We start from the raw sequence: 16,480 nt of genomic DNA, 5'->3' as shown, positions 1-16,480 counted from the left end.
TACTTGCAGTAGTAAGTGTTAGTTTATGGAAAATATGCGTGAGTGTGGTTAACAGTTGCTGTAGTGATAAGCATCACTTATCTGGTAAACAAAATTCTGGAAGGCAAAGTTCAAAGTCAAGTTTTAGTTTATTCTTTATGCCAGGACGACCAATCAATAAGAGCTAAAAAAAACACATGCAGAAGCACAGCAAATAATATGCACAACATAATATTAAAACTGACAAAGCAAAGATACACAACTGTAGGTATTCATTGTATTTTAACAATAAACTAATTAGTTTTTCTTCATTCTTTGTTAGTGAAGCAATGGTGAGTAAAAATCTAATTGTCCTGTAGGAATTATTTATGGCTTTTACACCTCCCACATTGGTTGTGAGGGTGAGGTTTGTGGACTTGAATCTGCCTTAACAGAAATGCATGGATACATTATTTCACAGAGATTATTTTTCTTTAACCATTTATACATGGATTAAATAATAAACACAACCTGGAGTCTTCAAGTGCCACGTTGGCCAAACTGATAATCATTTGAAGTCTGGTGAATTTTTAGACAACTTCTTTCCATTAGACTTGGACCCTCCTGTCCTAGCCGACTCCAGTGAAAAAGCTAGATATTGTATTCATTCTTATATTTTTTGTGTTCACATTTCTTTTGCAAGTCTCCCAGGCACATTACCATGATTGGTTTCTTCAGGCATGCCTATACCCCTTATTGTTCAGGGTTCGTTCAAAATTCAGTGGGGTTACTTCATCATGTGCTTCATTTGTTGCAGTCTAATGGTGTCTTATCTCAAGACTGTATTGCCCCCGCCCCCTCCATTCTGTTGATTTCATAGCAACCCAAGATTTGTCCATGGTTACCAGCTGCATTTGTCTGACAAATAGGCTGTGAAATTCGACTCTATAGCACCAAAGCCTCAAAGTGAGAAAATGGCACACGCTGCACTTTTGGCCACTCCTGGCATGGCCCACATAGCAGCCCATGCTGGGGAGGGTGTGAGTGCGGGTGTGCCGTGCATGCAGCTGAAGCTTTTGCAGTGGACAGATCGTGACATCCGTCAGGCGTTCTGGCTGCTTTGATGCACATTCTAGAAATTTTGACTGTGCCAATCCACTTAACATCTGTGCTAATCTCTCACAGCTGAACTGTGTTCAGCTGCACAAGTGTTCCCCCCCGCCCCCCACCCCCGCAACCCAATTTATTAGCACTATTTAAAAGGGCAGCCATCCAACCTGCAGCTGAGGTGATTTTGATTTACTTCTGCTCATTCAGAGTTTGTACTGTGGAGTGTTTTTGGAGTTGTTTTGCTGAGTCCCTGGATTTGGCAGGGAGCGTTGCTGCATCCTCACAGGGAGGGCAGAGGAGTTTTGTGATCTTTTCATACAAAGGCTGCAACAGTTATAGGGGCTGTCGTTGCAGTGCCTCTGGGTCTGCAACACAACAGCCGGAGATGGAGCAGTGGCTACAGAGAGGGGAAGCTCTGCACAGGGGGAGGAGGAAGAGGGCTCTCCACAGCAGGTCATACCCACCATGGGTTTCAGGGAGCAATTCCCCTACTTCCACCTCAGCCAAGAGCAATGCCTGAGCTGCTTGAGATTCACCAAGGCACGTGATCACAGGAGCTGCAGCCTCACACCAAGGTGAGGACTTCACTGCCAACGCTCTAAACTTCTGCATAGCTGGATCCTTCCAGGAGGGTGGAATATGACTTGTCTCTTTGGTATGTGAGCTATTGTAAGATTCACAAGACTGTAGGCGAGGAGAGGCGATGTCATTGTTTTCTCTCTAACTAGAGAGAAGCATGATGAGCGGACACATGACTTTTCCAGGGCAGCGGGATTCCCAATGGTGCAGGGAGCCATAAACTGCACACATGTGGCTCTGCTGGCTATACATTAACAGGGAGGTTCCACTCCATCAATATGCAGATGGTGTGTGAACATTCCCAAACCATTATGTCGGGGAATGCCTGCTATCCTGGCAGCAGCCAAGATTCCTTTATCCTGAGCCATTTTGCCATTCCCACCTTCTTTGGGCTACCAGAGGCTGGCAGCTTGGAGACAGGGGATACCCCTTCTACACATGATGATGACTTTACCTCACTACCCAACCATGTGAGGACAAGAGGTGTACAATGAGAGCCATGATACCACTAGAAATACAGTGGAGCAGACTAACAGCATTCTTAAGCAATGGTTCCACTGCCTGGACCACTCGGCGGTGGGGTGAACCCTTCAATACTCTTTGGAGCATGTCTCCATGTTCATGGTGGTCTGCAGCGTCCTCCAGAACCAAGATATTATGAGGCACAGGCATATGGAGGCCACCTCAGTAGGAGGAGGAAAGGCAGGAGGCACGAAGGAGACATTGGGGGCCCCTTTGTTCCTGATATGCTGTCCGTGCGTGCCGACTCAGACTCCGGTTCCCTGAGGAGATCATCCCTTCACTGCCATTGCTCCACTATTCCCCACCTTCCCATCCATTTGTGTTGTTCCATCATAGCGTCCTCTTGGCCTGCAATAAGAGAACCACAATAATCTTTCCATAACATCTTTATCTAGCAACATATCCAATTATACAAAATGAACTATTCACCCTGTGCATTCCCCTAGTGCCTGTCTTGTGGGTGCCTTTGTCTAGCCTAGTGCTCCTTGCACAATGCATGGCAACAAACGGAGATTTAAAGACCTCCGTCTGAGATTCCACTGCAGCAGTCAGATATTGGGTGGCTTCTGCTTGTGCTACAATGGAAGCTGAGACAGTGGTCACCAGACATTGTATCCACATGTGATGTGATGGAGTTGGCCACCACTTCCATGTTGGAAAGGATGAGCTCTACGCTCTGGGCAATGCCCTGTGCCACATTGGAACCAGACTCTTCCGTTCTCCTTGACAGTCACAGGAGATTGTCTGGATGGCCTGCCAATGAACCAGGCATCTCAATGTGCCTGCCCATCAGCGTTCTCCTGCAGTCTGCCCCATCAAAGTCCTCATCTGAGTCTCCGGTAGCAGAACTCATCTGAAATTTCACCCTCTGTTGGGCTGGCATACGAACCATCCTTTTCCCCTGGCCTTGCTGCAGCCCACTCATGCCCAGTCACTCACCACATGCAGATCCCAGGTCTGTACTGGCCTCCAAAGTACGTGCAGTGCCAGTATCTCAGTTGGTGGCTGCGAGTGTCTTACCAAGTGATGGGGCATCTTCATCAGTGCTGAGCTGTTGCTCTCTCTTCTGGGTTTGTTGCGGCTAGGCAGGTGACAGTTCTTGGATGTCTGAAAGCAGAAAATCAGAAGGGGAGGATTGAGGTGAGGGAAGGGGGTGGGTGGAAAGCAAAAGATCCATGGTCACACCATCTGCAGCTTGAACTTCATGCCTGATAGCGGGATGAGAGTGAGGTGGGAGTTGAGAAGAGACATAAAGCAGTAACATACCATCATCCTCAATGTTTTCGGCAATGCTGAATACAATGGATTCTGTCACAGCTGGCCCCGTGATGGGGAGAACCATCTCTTCTGTAGGGCTCAGGGGATGTAGGGGTACATGTCCCCCACTGGTTCACTCTGCTCCCTGCGATTATGTGAGACCGTGTCCTGCAAGAGAGAGGGAGGAATGCCAGTGACGGTGTTGCACTGTATTTGGGTGCTGTGCTTGCCACAGCTGAATAGCTGCATGTATGTGGAGACTGCAAGAGGTGGGTGTGCTGTTTGCTTTATGGAAGGTAGCTGAGGCTGGATCTGTGAACCTGGGGGTCCTCTCTCATCCCTGTTGCTTCATTTGTTTAGCCTCAACTTGCAGGCAATTGCACTACAGGCAGTCAGCAGCAGCTTTCCTGTGATGCCTGCAGCTCCCCTTAAAAGGCTGCCTTTAAGAACTGGAGGCTAGCTGGAATATGTACTAGCCACGCGTGCTGCCAGGCCCACTGTTGAGCGTAAGGCCAACTAGAAACATGGTTTGTGCCTGGCTGTACACTACAATCATTGAAATGAGGGCGCAGCACGAAGTGTGCATGCTTCCTGCTCCAATGGGACAGTGAGCAGGAAGGTCACGAATGTGCCCGAAAACGGGGGCTATCAAATTTTTAGCTAATAATGTCTGTTAATGTTCTGTTTCTCAACTTGCAGTTTAATGTGTTGTAGCCATCATTAAAGTTCTTCTAATAGAATATATTATTCAAATTTCCAGCATCCGCGGTATTTTGCTTTCATCTGCAAGTTCTTCTTGTTGTTAGGCATGTTTAAAACAGATTTTACCTTCAAATCAACTTTGTTGCTAACATTAGTGAGTAGAGGAAATTATACTGTATAATTTACTATACTATTATGGGACCATGGTAAATCTTTCGCAATATACTAAATACGCTTTCTTGGAGAAGAGAAGGCTGAGGAGATCTGATAGAGGTATTCAAAATCATGAGGGGTCTGGACAGCATAGATAGGGAGAAACTGTTCCCACTCGTGAAAGGATCGAGAACGAGAGGGCACAGATTTCAAGTATTTGGTAAGAGAAGCAAAAACGACATGAGGAAAAACTTTTTCACACAACGTGTGGTTAAGATCCGGAATGCCCTGCCTGAGAGTATGGTGAAGACAGGTTCAACTGAAGCATTCAAAAGGAATTTAGACTGTTCTATGAAAAGGTAGATTGTGCAGGGTTATAGGGAGAAGGTGGGGGAGTGGCACAATAGGAATTGCTCATTCGGAGAGCTGGTGCAGACACAATGGGCCGAATGGCCTCCTATTGCACTGTAACAATTCTGTGATTAGAAAAGGGAAGAGTGCTAGAGGACTGGTGGACAGCTAATGTGATTCCTATATTAGAAAGGGGAGAAAATCCAGAAAACTATAGACCATTTAGCTTAATATTGATGGTAGAATAGATTATGGAATCATTACTCAAAAACGTAAAAGAAAAACATCCAGGAACTGGAAATGTAATAAAAAATAGTCAGCACGGATTTCAAAAAGGTCATGCTTGATCAACCTTATTGAATTCTTTGAAGTAACAGTTAGGGTAGACAAGGGTAATGCAGTGGATGAACTTTCAAAAGGCCTTCGATAAGTTACCACATGGTAGACTCATGTCTAAAGTTAAAGCATGTGGGGCTGGATTTTAGTTCTGGGATAGGGACCTCGACATCAGGAAAATTTCCAGATCCTGACCTCGCACTGCATTGGCGTTGGATGTCCGACGTGATTTTTGAAGGGATGACTAATTAGTGGCCAGGATGTGTGCTCACCATCCAAGTGTTGACAGCAGTTGGGCTCCTGAAGTGAGAGGGCCAATAGGAGGCCCTCCAGCACTGAGTGGCAGCTCCACCTTGAGAGGTGGGTGCGGCCAATACAGGAAAGAGAGAGAGAGGGAGCCTCAAGATGGAGGCGCCTCTCAAAGCTTATAAAATTTCTGCAATAGAAATTGTCCACCCCTCCATAGGGTGACCTTTGGCTCCAGCTGTGGCCATTTATAAGAAGCGGCTGTGTGTGGAATTTAAAAAGCCAACAGGAGTACTGGTCCCAGGTCTGATGCCAGGGGGCAGCCTCCATCCCCAGCCAGTTCTGGTCACCGTGGGGGGCCCGTCTGCCATCTGGAAATTTCCAGTCAGTGGTTAAGGCCCCTTAATATGTCTAATTGGCTACTCACCATTTATGGGCAGGTAGCTGTTTCCCACCCGAACCGGCATGTTCCATATGGTCTGGAGGTGGGAACATGCTGGCAAACCAGCATGCTAGCCAGTGTTGGGAAATTGGACGCCTGCATGCCTTTGTTCCCACCTCCTCATGTGATCAAAGTTTCTGCCTGTGGAGTCAGGGATAGCAAGCTGGCTCCAAAACAGAAAACAAAGAGTAATGGTTAAAGGTAGTTATCCCGGCTTGCAAAAGGTGTGAACTGGTGTTCTGCAAGGACTGGTGCCGGGATACCATTGTTCACAATTTTCATAAACAATTTGGAATTGGAAGTACAATTTCAAAATTTGTAGATGTCACCAAATTGGGGTGATACAGATAATACAGAGGAGGACGATCGCAAAATATAGGAAGAAATTGATAAACTTTCAGAATGGTCATGTAATTGGCAAATGAACTTCAATATAGATAAGTGTAAGGTGGGACATTTTGATTGGAGGAATAAGGAGGCTACATACCTCTTGGAAAGCAAGTGTGTAAATGGGGTAGAAAAGGAGAGAGATCTGGGCGTACAGATACACAAATCACTAAAAGTAGTTATGCAGGTTAATAAGGTCATTAAAAAAGCAACCAGAGGCTCATTTCCAGAATGATAGAATTCAAAAGAAGAGCTAAACATGTCCAAAATCTTGGTTAGATCAAACTTGGAGTACTGTGCATAATTCTGATCTCCATATGATAAAAACGATATACAGGCACGAGAGAAAGTACAATAAACATTCACAAGAATGATAGAGATTGAACCAAATCCAGATCCTGGCCCTGCACATGTCAGATGTGCCCTGACAGTTGGGATCTTTTGGGAGGAGGCCAATTAACAAGCCTTCTCTGCATTTGCTGTCCAATTAAGGATAGTGGATAGGTTCCCGAGGAAGGAGGCCTAATCAGAGGGCCCGCAGTACTGAACGGCTGGCAGCCCCATCAGGATAGTTGGGCACTGTTGAGGCAGGTAGGAGACCATAAGAGTGCCTCAACGTGGAGGCACTCTCTGAAGCGTGCTGAAAATGTAAAAATGCCAGGGTTCACAGTATGGATTCCTTGTGGCCACAACTATGGCCTTCTCACCCCAGAGGATCTGTGATTGGAGGATTGAGAGTAGACTCCAATGGTCCTCTGGCCTGCTGCGGGGAGGCTGCCTCCAGGCAGCTGCTGGAATCTGGACTCGGGGTGGGGGGGGTGGGGTTTGTGGGGAGTGGTGGGGGGGAGGTCCGATGCCGGGAAGGTTCTGGAAAAGGCCCCTAAGTGGGGCCTTACTTGCCCTAATTGGCTGCCCACCTCCTTGGAGCAGGTTGCCTGTTACCATGCCAACCTGTCTCCAGCAAGATCGCACAGGGGTGGGAATGGATCAGAGAGCCAACCCGATGTGCAACTTTCGAAAATTCCCTGCACTCCCCACCTCCAATGGCCTGATAAGATTCTGCCCTTTGTGTCTCAGTAAGGATTCTTCAATCTGACTGGTTAAGGAGATACACAATTACTTGCCTTGTTCACATAGGTCATAGATCCTCTTTCAAGTGCATTGCACTGTTTTGGCTGATGACCACAAATCTCAATGCAAAAGCCCACTGAAATTCTGTGGATAAGTGTAATGAACGGCGAGCACAGTATGTTCACTGCTGATAGCAAAATCTGTACCTAATCTTAAAAATATGTGTGACTAATCTACTCCAATCTTGCTTTAAAATTGCACAAATATTTTGTGGTTTTTACCCCCTCTTAAGGAATTATGTTCGGGCTCTAACAGAGTACTTTTTAAATGTTGTTTAGAGCAAAATCATTTGGCAAACGTCCTTTTGGTTTAGAAGGGAACATTGCCAGAAGCTTGTGAGCCCAACATGTTAGTATAACAAGCACAATGGACACAGTGATGCATTTTGATGAGATCTGCATCATCAAATTGTGTATTTGTAAACAACCAAAGGTTAAGGTAAAGCAACCGATATCATCGAAACATTCACAGAAAGCCTTGAGAATGAAGTAAAAGTAACAGGATCAATTGAAAAGCCAGCCATGAAAAAACAAACCTTTACAAGCTTAATAATGTTTTTAAAAAATAGGCACAGGAGGTATTTTTGTCATTAAATTTGTGAGAATTTCATTTTGGATTCTTAGTTTTCCTTTAGCCTTGCCAAAGTACTTCGTGTCCCAAAAGATGACAGCAAAAATTTCTTATAGAGACAATTAGAGAAATTTGGAAAGTAAATCAAGAGAAATGATTCTCATCTATCATTCCAATCCAACACTGACTGAGGCCTGGAACAGATTGTGTGATCATGTCCTTTTGCCAGGATGATGGGGAGAGGCTCCCAGCTGAGGAAAAAACGGGTTAAAAAAAGGCAGAGTGGAAATTATATATTCAGTGTATTGAACTGCATCTCTTCTTTGGCCTCCTTATCTCAAGAGACAATGGCTAAGCGCCTGGAGGTGGTCAGTGGTTTGTGAAGCAGTGCCTGGAGTGGCTATAAAGGCCAATTCTAGAGTGACAGGCTCTTCCACAGGTGCTGCAGAGAAATTTGTTTGTCGGGGCTGTTACACAGTTGGCTCTCCCCTTGCGCTTCTGTTTTTTTTCCTGCCAACTAGGTTTTGTACATCAAGTGATCCATGGAGAAGTCCCTCTCTCAGGAGCACATAACCATTAAACCTTGTTGAATTTCCCCACAGATATTTGTTTATCTCTGTATCTTCAAATCAGAAGCAGAAGAGAATGCTTCTGTTTGTTTCTGAATAGTAATACTCCCTCTTTTGGCAACACAATTCTAACTGAGAGTGTGATACCGTCCATGTTCAAAGCTATTCCCAGTAAGATTTCTTCAAAGGGACTTTCAAATACAAATAATGTATGCAAAGTGTAAACTTCAAAGAAACTTCTGTTTTTTTACAGAAGTTTCAATAGATTTATACCTAGAAACTTACACAGTTTGTTTTTCATCACAGCACTTCTGGGATTCAGTGCTAGCATTGTTTATAAAAATATTGCCAAAGCCTATTTGAATCAGCACCACCTGCTGGACTTTATAAATTGAATATTCATCTTGGTCTATTAGAATCAACACAAAATTTAGAAATCTGTGTCGGAATATCTGCCCATCTGTGTAGTTATCAAGTAGAAAGAAGAAAGAACGTACATTTATGTAGCACTTTGCACATCCTCAGGATGTCACAAACCACTACACAATCTTTTGAAGCACACTCACTGTTGTTAGGTATGCAAACACAGCAGCTAATTTGTGCACAGCAATAAGGTCCCACAAACAGAAATGAGATGAATATCCAGGTAATCTGGTTATGACTCAGGGATAAATGTCACTCTGGGCATTAGGAGAATTCCCTATTCTTCTATCACGGCATCTTTTATATCCATTTGAACAGGCAGACAGCAGGGTAGAGATTGGACCTCATTGCACCCTTTGTGCAGGTGCAAAACACAGGTACAACAAGGGTCAATTTCAGGGATCAATATCCCCTCTCAAAGTACCCTTGGAAGATATCCAACCCAAGCTGAGAACAGAAAGTGCTGGAAATACTCAGCAGGTCTGGTAGCATCTGTGGAGAGAGAAACAGAGTTAATATTTCAGGTCTGAGAACCTTCATCAGAACTGGCTAAAAGTTAGAAATGTAACAGTCTTTGAGCAAGTGAGAGGGGGAGGGGGGGAAGTAGAACAAGAAAGAAGGATTGTGATAGGATGGAAGGGGGAGAGGTTAAATGATAGATGTCATGGAACAGAATGAAAATGGAGTGCTAAATAGTTGTAACAAAAGACAAAGCATGAGACCAGAGAGAGTGCTAATGGCAGAATAATGAACAGGTCATACAAAAGCAAAAACATGAAAAATAAGTTTAAGATTAGCACATGGTTAAAAATAAAAAAATAAAATTTAAAAATAAGGATATATATATATATATATATATATAAATTAAAATTAAAATAAAATAAAAAATTTACCAATATTGTCCCAGGCCATTTTTATGATGTCGCTGGTGGGAGGCTAAAAAAGGCATTGGGCTCTTACATATGTAATTGAGGGGCCTAATGCTAGCTTTAGGCATGCTTTTGAAATTGGATACTGCCAACAAAAGCTGGGCTTTCTTGTTTTCTTTATTACAAAATTCATCCCAGTGGACCCAGAAGGGGCAGGGGTATTCCCCTGATTCCACAATAGTGCCTCTATTGCCATCCCATCGCTCTCTCAAGATTATTTTTATGGTTAAATTAGTTTGGAGATGCAACAAGTGCCGGTAGTTTGCCCAAATTATGCTAATGAGGCTCAGGGCTAATTTCAGATTGGCCTGTAGCCTCCCAGTCAGTATTACCAACTTGGTTCGAGGCATTCCTGGAGGTAATTATGTTACACTTTGACCATGTGATTCTCCGACCACATGACACCAGATTAAGTATCAAATATCCATCCCATTCCTTTTGAAATGAAGTTTTAGTCTTTATCTCAACAGTCACATATGATGAAGGCTCCCATGGTCTAATAGCACTCAGTTCAACAACCTTTCCTTTCCTTCCTTTCCCGTTGGTTTCCTCTAGTGAGAATCCTCGGTTTCTGTTCATTTTAGCCCCATTCGCCCACCAGTGGAAACAATCTTTCACTATTTACCCACAGTAAGATCTCCATGTTTCACTCACTCCTTTACTGGCTGCTCCTCTCTCAGTGTCACTCCTGCTCCGCCATCTTGATGCTACTGCTCTGCTCCCAGTTCTACGTGAAATGCTGGGCCCCTTTCCTCAGTCTTTTAGTCCCTCTGAGCACCAATTCCCTGGAGCCCCCTCCCCAGTCTCCCTCAATTCCTCCCGCAACTCTCAAGGCTCTCCCACTGCTGATTTCAGAGCCCCCTGATTTCAGAGCCTTCCTGATTCCTGATTCCCCCAACCCATCCTGTCTGATTGCAGCTCTCTAGGGTTGACAGCTTTTAGCAGCAACCAGTGACGAGCTCCATGGAAAAGGCTGGGTAATGATTTTGTTTAAAAATAATTCAGTTTAACCTACTTCTGACTCCCAAAGCTAGGCTAACAATTAATCATTATTTATAATACCTCATACATATGTCTGTTGGCCATAAGTGCGCATGTGGCGGTAAAATTAAATCAGTGATCTTCCCAGCTGCTGGAGCCAGCACTTGGGATAGGAACACCCAATTCAGTGAAAATCTGCCTCATCCCGGGAGCATTGGGAACCCTATTCCTGATCGGGCCAGGCACTTTGTGCAAGGCAGCCATTTCAGGCCCAAAAACGGGCCAAAAGGAATTATGCCCCAGGGCCTTGGTTTAATGTCTCATCAATAAGAAGGCATCTTCCTATGTACTACTCTGAAGTCTCAGTATGTATGCAAATCCAGCAGTGGGGCTTGAACCCAAAACCTTCTAACTTAGACATAAAACTGGATACTTAATAAAAATGCTTATTTTGCTGATAAACCCATTATTAGCAATAATAATAAAACAGTACCAAGTTATCACTTAAATACATCAAGGAATTTTTTTTAATGGAAAGTAAAAGTAAGTAACAATTATGTTCTATCATGCTGTCCGATTGCAGTGGTTCATGGAAGATTTTACATTTGTGTTTACTTAAAAGATTTGTATTGAAACTTGAAGTGCAGCCCTTAGCATCACAATTTTGAATGCATTTTAGATGCAATTTCCTGATTATATCCAAAGTAAAAACACTACCCTACTCTTTTGATGTGCAGGTAACATTTTCATGATATTTTCCAAGTATTATCACGTTATTCTGGCAGATTTGTAACTTTCATAGATTTTTATAGATTTTAAGGACTTGCTTAAAATTTGTAACAAGCTAGAAATGAGACCTTTAAAAGAATCTAAACTTATGGCCTCATAGAAATTGCAGCAGGTGAGATATTAAACAAGATGTTCCGTAGGGATCAGTGCTGAGACCTTTGCTGTTTGTAGTATATATAAATGATTTGGAGGAAAATGTAGCTGGTCTGATTAGTAAGTTTGCAGACGACACAAAGGTTGGTGGAGTTGCGGATAATGGTTAGGATTGTCAGAGGATACAGCAGGATAGAGATCGGTTGGGAACTTGGGCGGAGAAATGGCAGATGGAGTTTAATCCGGACAAATGTGAGGTAATGCATTTTGGAACGTCTAATGCAGGTGGGAAGTATACAGTAAATGGCAGAACCCTTTGGAGTATTGACAGGCAGAGAGATCTGGGCGTACAGGTCCACAGGTCACTGAAAGTGGCAAAGCAGGTGGATAAGGTAGTCAAGAAGGCATACGGCATGCTTGCCTTCATCGGTCGGGGCATAGAGTATAAAAATTGGCAAATCATGCTGCAGCTGTTCAGAATTTTAGTTCGGCCACACTTAGAATATTGTGTGCAATTCTGGTCGCCACACTACCAGAAGGACGTGGAGGCTTTGGAGAGGGTACAGAAGAGGTTTACCAGGATGTTGCCTGGTCTGGAGGGCATTAGCTATGAGGAGAGGTAGTATAGACTCGGATTGTTTTCACTGGAACGACGGAGGTGGAGGGGCGACATGATAGAGGTTTACAAAATTATAAGCGGCATGGACAGAGTGGATAGTCAAAAGCTTTTTCCCAGGGTGGAAGAGTCAGTTATTAGGGGACATAGGTTTAAGGTGAGAGGGGCAAAGTTTAGAGGGGATGTGCGAGGCAAGTTCTTTACACAGAGGGTGGTGAGTGCCTGGAACTTGTTGCCGGGGGAGGTGGTGGAAGCAGGTACCATAGAGACGTTTAAGAGGCATCTTGACAAATACATGAATAGGAAGGGAATAGAGGGATACGGACCCCGGAAGTGCAGAAAGTTTTAGTTAAGGCAGGCATCAAGATCGGCACAGGCTTGGAGGGCCGAATGGCCTGTTCCTGTGCTGTACTGTTCTTTGTTCTTTGTTCTTTGAAAGCATAGGGGACCTTTAATGCAACTCAGTGAAATTTAAAAAGAAGGGGAATTCTGTTTAAAGTTGGTGCAGAAATATTAGGGTGGCACAGTGGCGCAGTGGTTAGCACCGCAGCCTCACAGCTCCAGGGACCCGGGTTCAATTCTGGGTACTGCCTGTGTGGAGTTTGCAAGTTCTCCCTGTGTCTGCGTGGGTTTTCTCCGGGTGCTCCGGTTTCCTCCCACAAGCCAAAAGACTTGCAGGTTGATAGGTAAATTGGCCATTATAAATTGTCACTAGTATAGGTAGGTGGTAGGGAAATATAGGGACAGGTGTGGATGTTTGGTAGGAATATGGGATTAGTGTAGGATTAGTATAAATGGGTGGTTGATGTTCGGCACAGACTCGGTGGGCCGAAGGGCCTGTTTCAGTGCTGTATCTCTAATCTAATTACTGGAGCATTAATGCATATGTCTGAACAAACTTTTAACAATGTGGATTTAATGGATGAATTAAGAACATAACAGGGAAGAAATTTTTCTGGTGTGGTAGCGGGAAACAGACGGTATCACATTGGCCATCTGTATGCACTACATTTGATATTAAGTTCTATTGAAGTCAATATGATATCGCATGTTCTCACTACCATGGAAAACTGAATTCTACACAAAATAATTTCTACCAATGTGAGTTGGCAGTCCACCATATGAAAGAGGCACAAATTGTAATCAAATTTACACCTAATACTGGCTATGGAGGATCACGAAGGCAAATGGTATTATTCAAAACCTGGAAATTATTATTGTTTCATTGATGAAGTTTATGAATTTTGCTTTTTGCATTGATCATGTAGGGAACTTTTATCAATTAAAGCCTGGCATAAAGTGAATTGCTGTTTCTTGTGTTTGAAGGCTCCCAGCGGACAGCAATGAAGGAAATTCCATCATTCTCTCTGGTTCTACTATGACAAGCTTCACTCTCCCAGCATTCCCATCCCTGGATGTGAAAGATGATATGGACACAGTTGACGTCCGGGTAGGTACAATGTGCTATAAATGAAACTACCGGTTACGTAACTCTTGTGCCTGTTTGAATGGAAAATAACTACACTGGATAAGCAAATTGGAGCTCACAAGATGAAAAGTGATATTTTGAAAAAATTACTTTGTTAATTCTATCAGCAAACAAGCTACACATGCTCTTTCCTGGCCCCTTATAAATCTATAAAAGAAAAAACACATAGGATATACAGCACAGAAACAAGCCAATAGGCCCAGCCTGTCATGCTGGCTTTTATGCTCCACTGTGTGTGCAGTAATACCTCTGCTATCTCTTCCCTAGATTCTTTTAAAATGCATGGATGCAAAACTTATTTGGTTTACAAGTGGCCTGCAGCAGCCCTTTCATGATTGCTGGGTAGGCTGCTTGACACTTAGTACTAGTGGTGAATGTGTGTACTGTACTAGGGTCCGAAAACTGGTGTGGGACCTCCAATTTGCATATTATAAATGGGGTCCCACATAAAACAGCAGAGAATCTGGCTTGCCCATGTGATAGCCCCAATGAAAATGCCAGCAGGCGGATAGCCAGCACAAGCGGGGCAGTGAATTCAGTTCCACGATTTTTGGACCTCCATTCCCACCTGAAAACTGGGACAAAATTCATCCCCATACTTTCAATATTCACATAACCCATGAACTGAGTACAGTACTCAACCGTGGAATTAAACTATTCTTCAGAGTTATTTATTGAATATCCAGTGCAGTACCTGCAAATCTTGGGCAGCCCTTTGTTATATTCTGAACACAATATTTGTTTTATATAAATCAGTAACTGGTGATAATACAGTAGAAATACAGAATAATATCGTCTTACTTTATTTATATTCAATTTATCATATGAATTCACCATCTATATTTGATAGCCTATCTTCCTGCATTTAGTCCATCGTTATATCACACTACAGTTTGCAAAGTACCTTCATGTCACTACACCATTATTGGAATTATAGAGACACAATTTCCCTTTGTGAAAGTAGTGTCCTGAGTGAGGTGGAGTTCATGAAAACAGGATACAACCAGTGTCAAGCTGAAGAAATATGTATCAGCAAGGTCTTTCAATTTGCTCAATGATGCATGAGCTGTTATGTCACTGTAGCAGTACATTTTACTACTTCATTAAGACAATCAGCAAAAAGAATGGCATTATTTAAAAAATGTGATCAGGGCTGGAATTATACTGTATTCTGTGTGAGCTCAAGCTGGTGTGAGGCAGTCACCTGTTGAGTCCCATACCTTGTGGCTTCAGTGCACTATGTAGTCTCTTATGTTATGCTCACCAAATACCACTTTATATTAATATGGAAATTGCAATCCTTAATCAACTAAAGGAGAAAGATTTTAGTGGTGTTTCAACTCAAATCTGTAATTCTTTTGTAAGAGCAGAAATGAATGTCTAAAAGATTACCTTTTGTTCAAAGTGCTGCCCCACTTTATCGAAGAAAATAAACATGTGAACTTTTTTTTAGGTTTTGGTAAAAGTTATCAACTTTCTGATCAGCATGAAAAACCCCTGTCAGTGAGAAAATTGAACTCAAAATTTCCAGGGCTGAAGAGGGTGTAAGTTGCTTTTAGACCCTAGGGTGGGTGCCTGGGCTATAGGTTGGATCCTGACTCTGCCATGTTTATTTTCCATTTAGACCAGTTGAGGGATTGTGGGTGTATCTTTTACCTGTTTCCCCACCATGGTAAGGGGCATCAAAGGGATGTTTCCAGACTTCATTGGGAACATCCTCGCAGTACACCCTTCAAAGGCTTCATTCGGATAAAGTAATAAATTCTAGAGCTATCAATGAGATTCTCTAGTTGGAGTGGCTCTAGAGGGAGTTGAAGAGTTTTATAAAGCAAAACATTTTTCAGCCACTTGGGCCTCCAGGGGACACTGTTCCATCTTAGAAGGGTCTTCAGGCTTGACCATGGGCAGATAGGACTTTTACTTCATCATATTACCATCCTGGGGAGGTGGTGGCATAGTGGTAATGTCACTTGGCTAGTGATCCAGAGGCCTAGGCTAATGTTCTGGGGACATATGTTCGAATCCCATCATGGCAGATGGTGGAATTTGAATTCAATTCATAAATCTGGAATTAAAAATTAGTCTAATGGTGACCATGAAACCACTGTCAATTATTGTAAAAACACATCTGGTTCACTAATGCCCTTCAGAGAAGGAAATTTGCTGTCCTTATCTGTTCTGGCCTACATGTTACTCCAGACCCATAGCAATGAGCTAGCCACTCAGTTGTATCAAACTGCTACCAAGTCTAACAAAAGGGAAAAACTGCAAGGACTATCAGCATCGACCTAGGCACCGGAAACAACGGTAAACCCAGCCCTGTCGACGCTGGAAAATCCTCCTTACTAACGTCTGGGGGTTTGTGCCAAAGTTGGGAGAGCTGTCCCACAGACTAGTCAAGCAACAGCCTGATGTATTCATACTCACGGAATCATGCTTTGCAGACAATGTCCCTGACACCACCATCACCATCCCTGGGTATGTCCTGACCCACCAGAGGTGGTAGCACAGTGGTATACAGTCGGGAGGGAGTTGTCCTGGGAGTCCTCAACATTGTCTCTGGAGCCCATGAAATTTCATTACATCAGGTCAAACATGGGCAAGGAAACCTCCTGCCCATTATCACCTGCCCACCCACCGCCATCACCCCCCCCCCCCCACCTACCCACCCACCACCACCCCGCCCCCACCCCCCCCCCCACCTTGGCTGATGAATCAGCACTTTTCCATGTTGAACACCAATTGAAAGAAGCACTGAGGATAGCAAGGGCACAGAATGTACTCTGGGTGGGGGACTTCAATGCCAGTAGCACGACTACTGACCGAGCTGGCCGAGTCCTAAAGGAC

The 16,480-nt window shown here is 43.8% G+C and overlaps 1 protein-coding gene across 1 annotated transcript in view; it reads left to right on the top strand.

Moving 5' to 3' along the window:
• Positions 1 to 16,480, top strand: part of LOC137378579 (polycystin-1-like protein 2) — a 175,634-nt gene that overhangs the window by 66,838 nt on the left and 92,316 nt on the right. Inside the window, exon 20 of the mRNA XM_068048884.1 lies at positions 13,471 to 13,594. Coding sequence (XP_067904985.1) covers positions 13,471 to 13,594 — 124 coding nt within the window. The remainder of the gene's footprint in view (positions 1 to 13,470; positions 13,595 to 16,480) is intronic.

This window comes from Heterodontus francisci, chromosome 17 (assembly GCF_036365525.1).
Source record: "Heterodontus francisci isolate sHetFra1 chromosome 17, sHetFra1.hap1, whole genome shotgun sequence".
Taxonomy (NCBI): domain Eukaryota; kingdom Metazoa; phylum Chordata; class Chondrichthyes; order Heterodontiformes; family Heterodontidae; genus Heterodontus; species Heterodontus francisci.
Note: the sequence above shows the minus strand (reverse complement) of the source record. Positions and strands in the feature narration are given on the sequence as shown.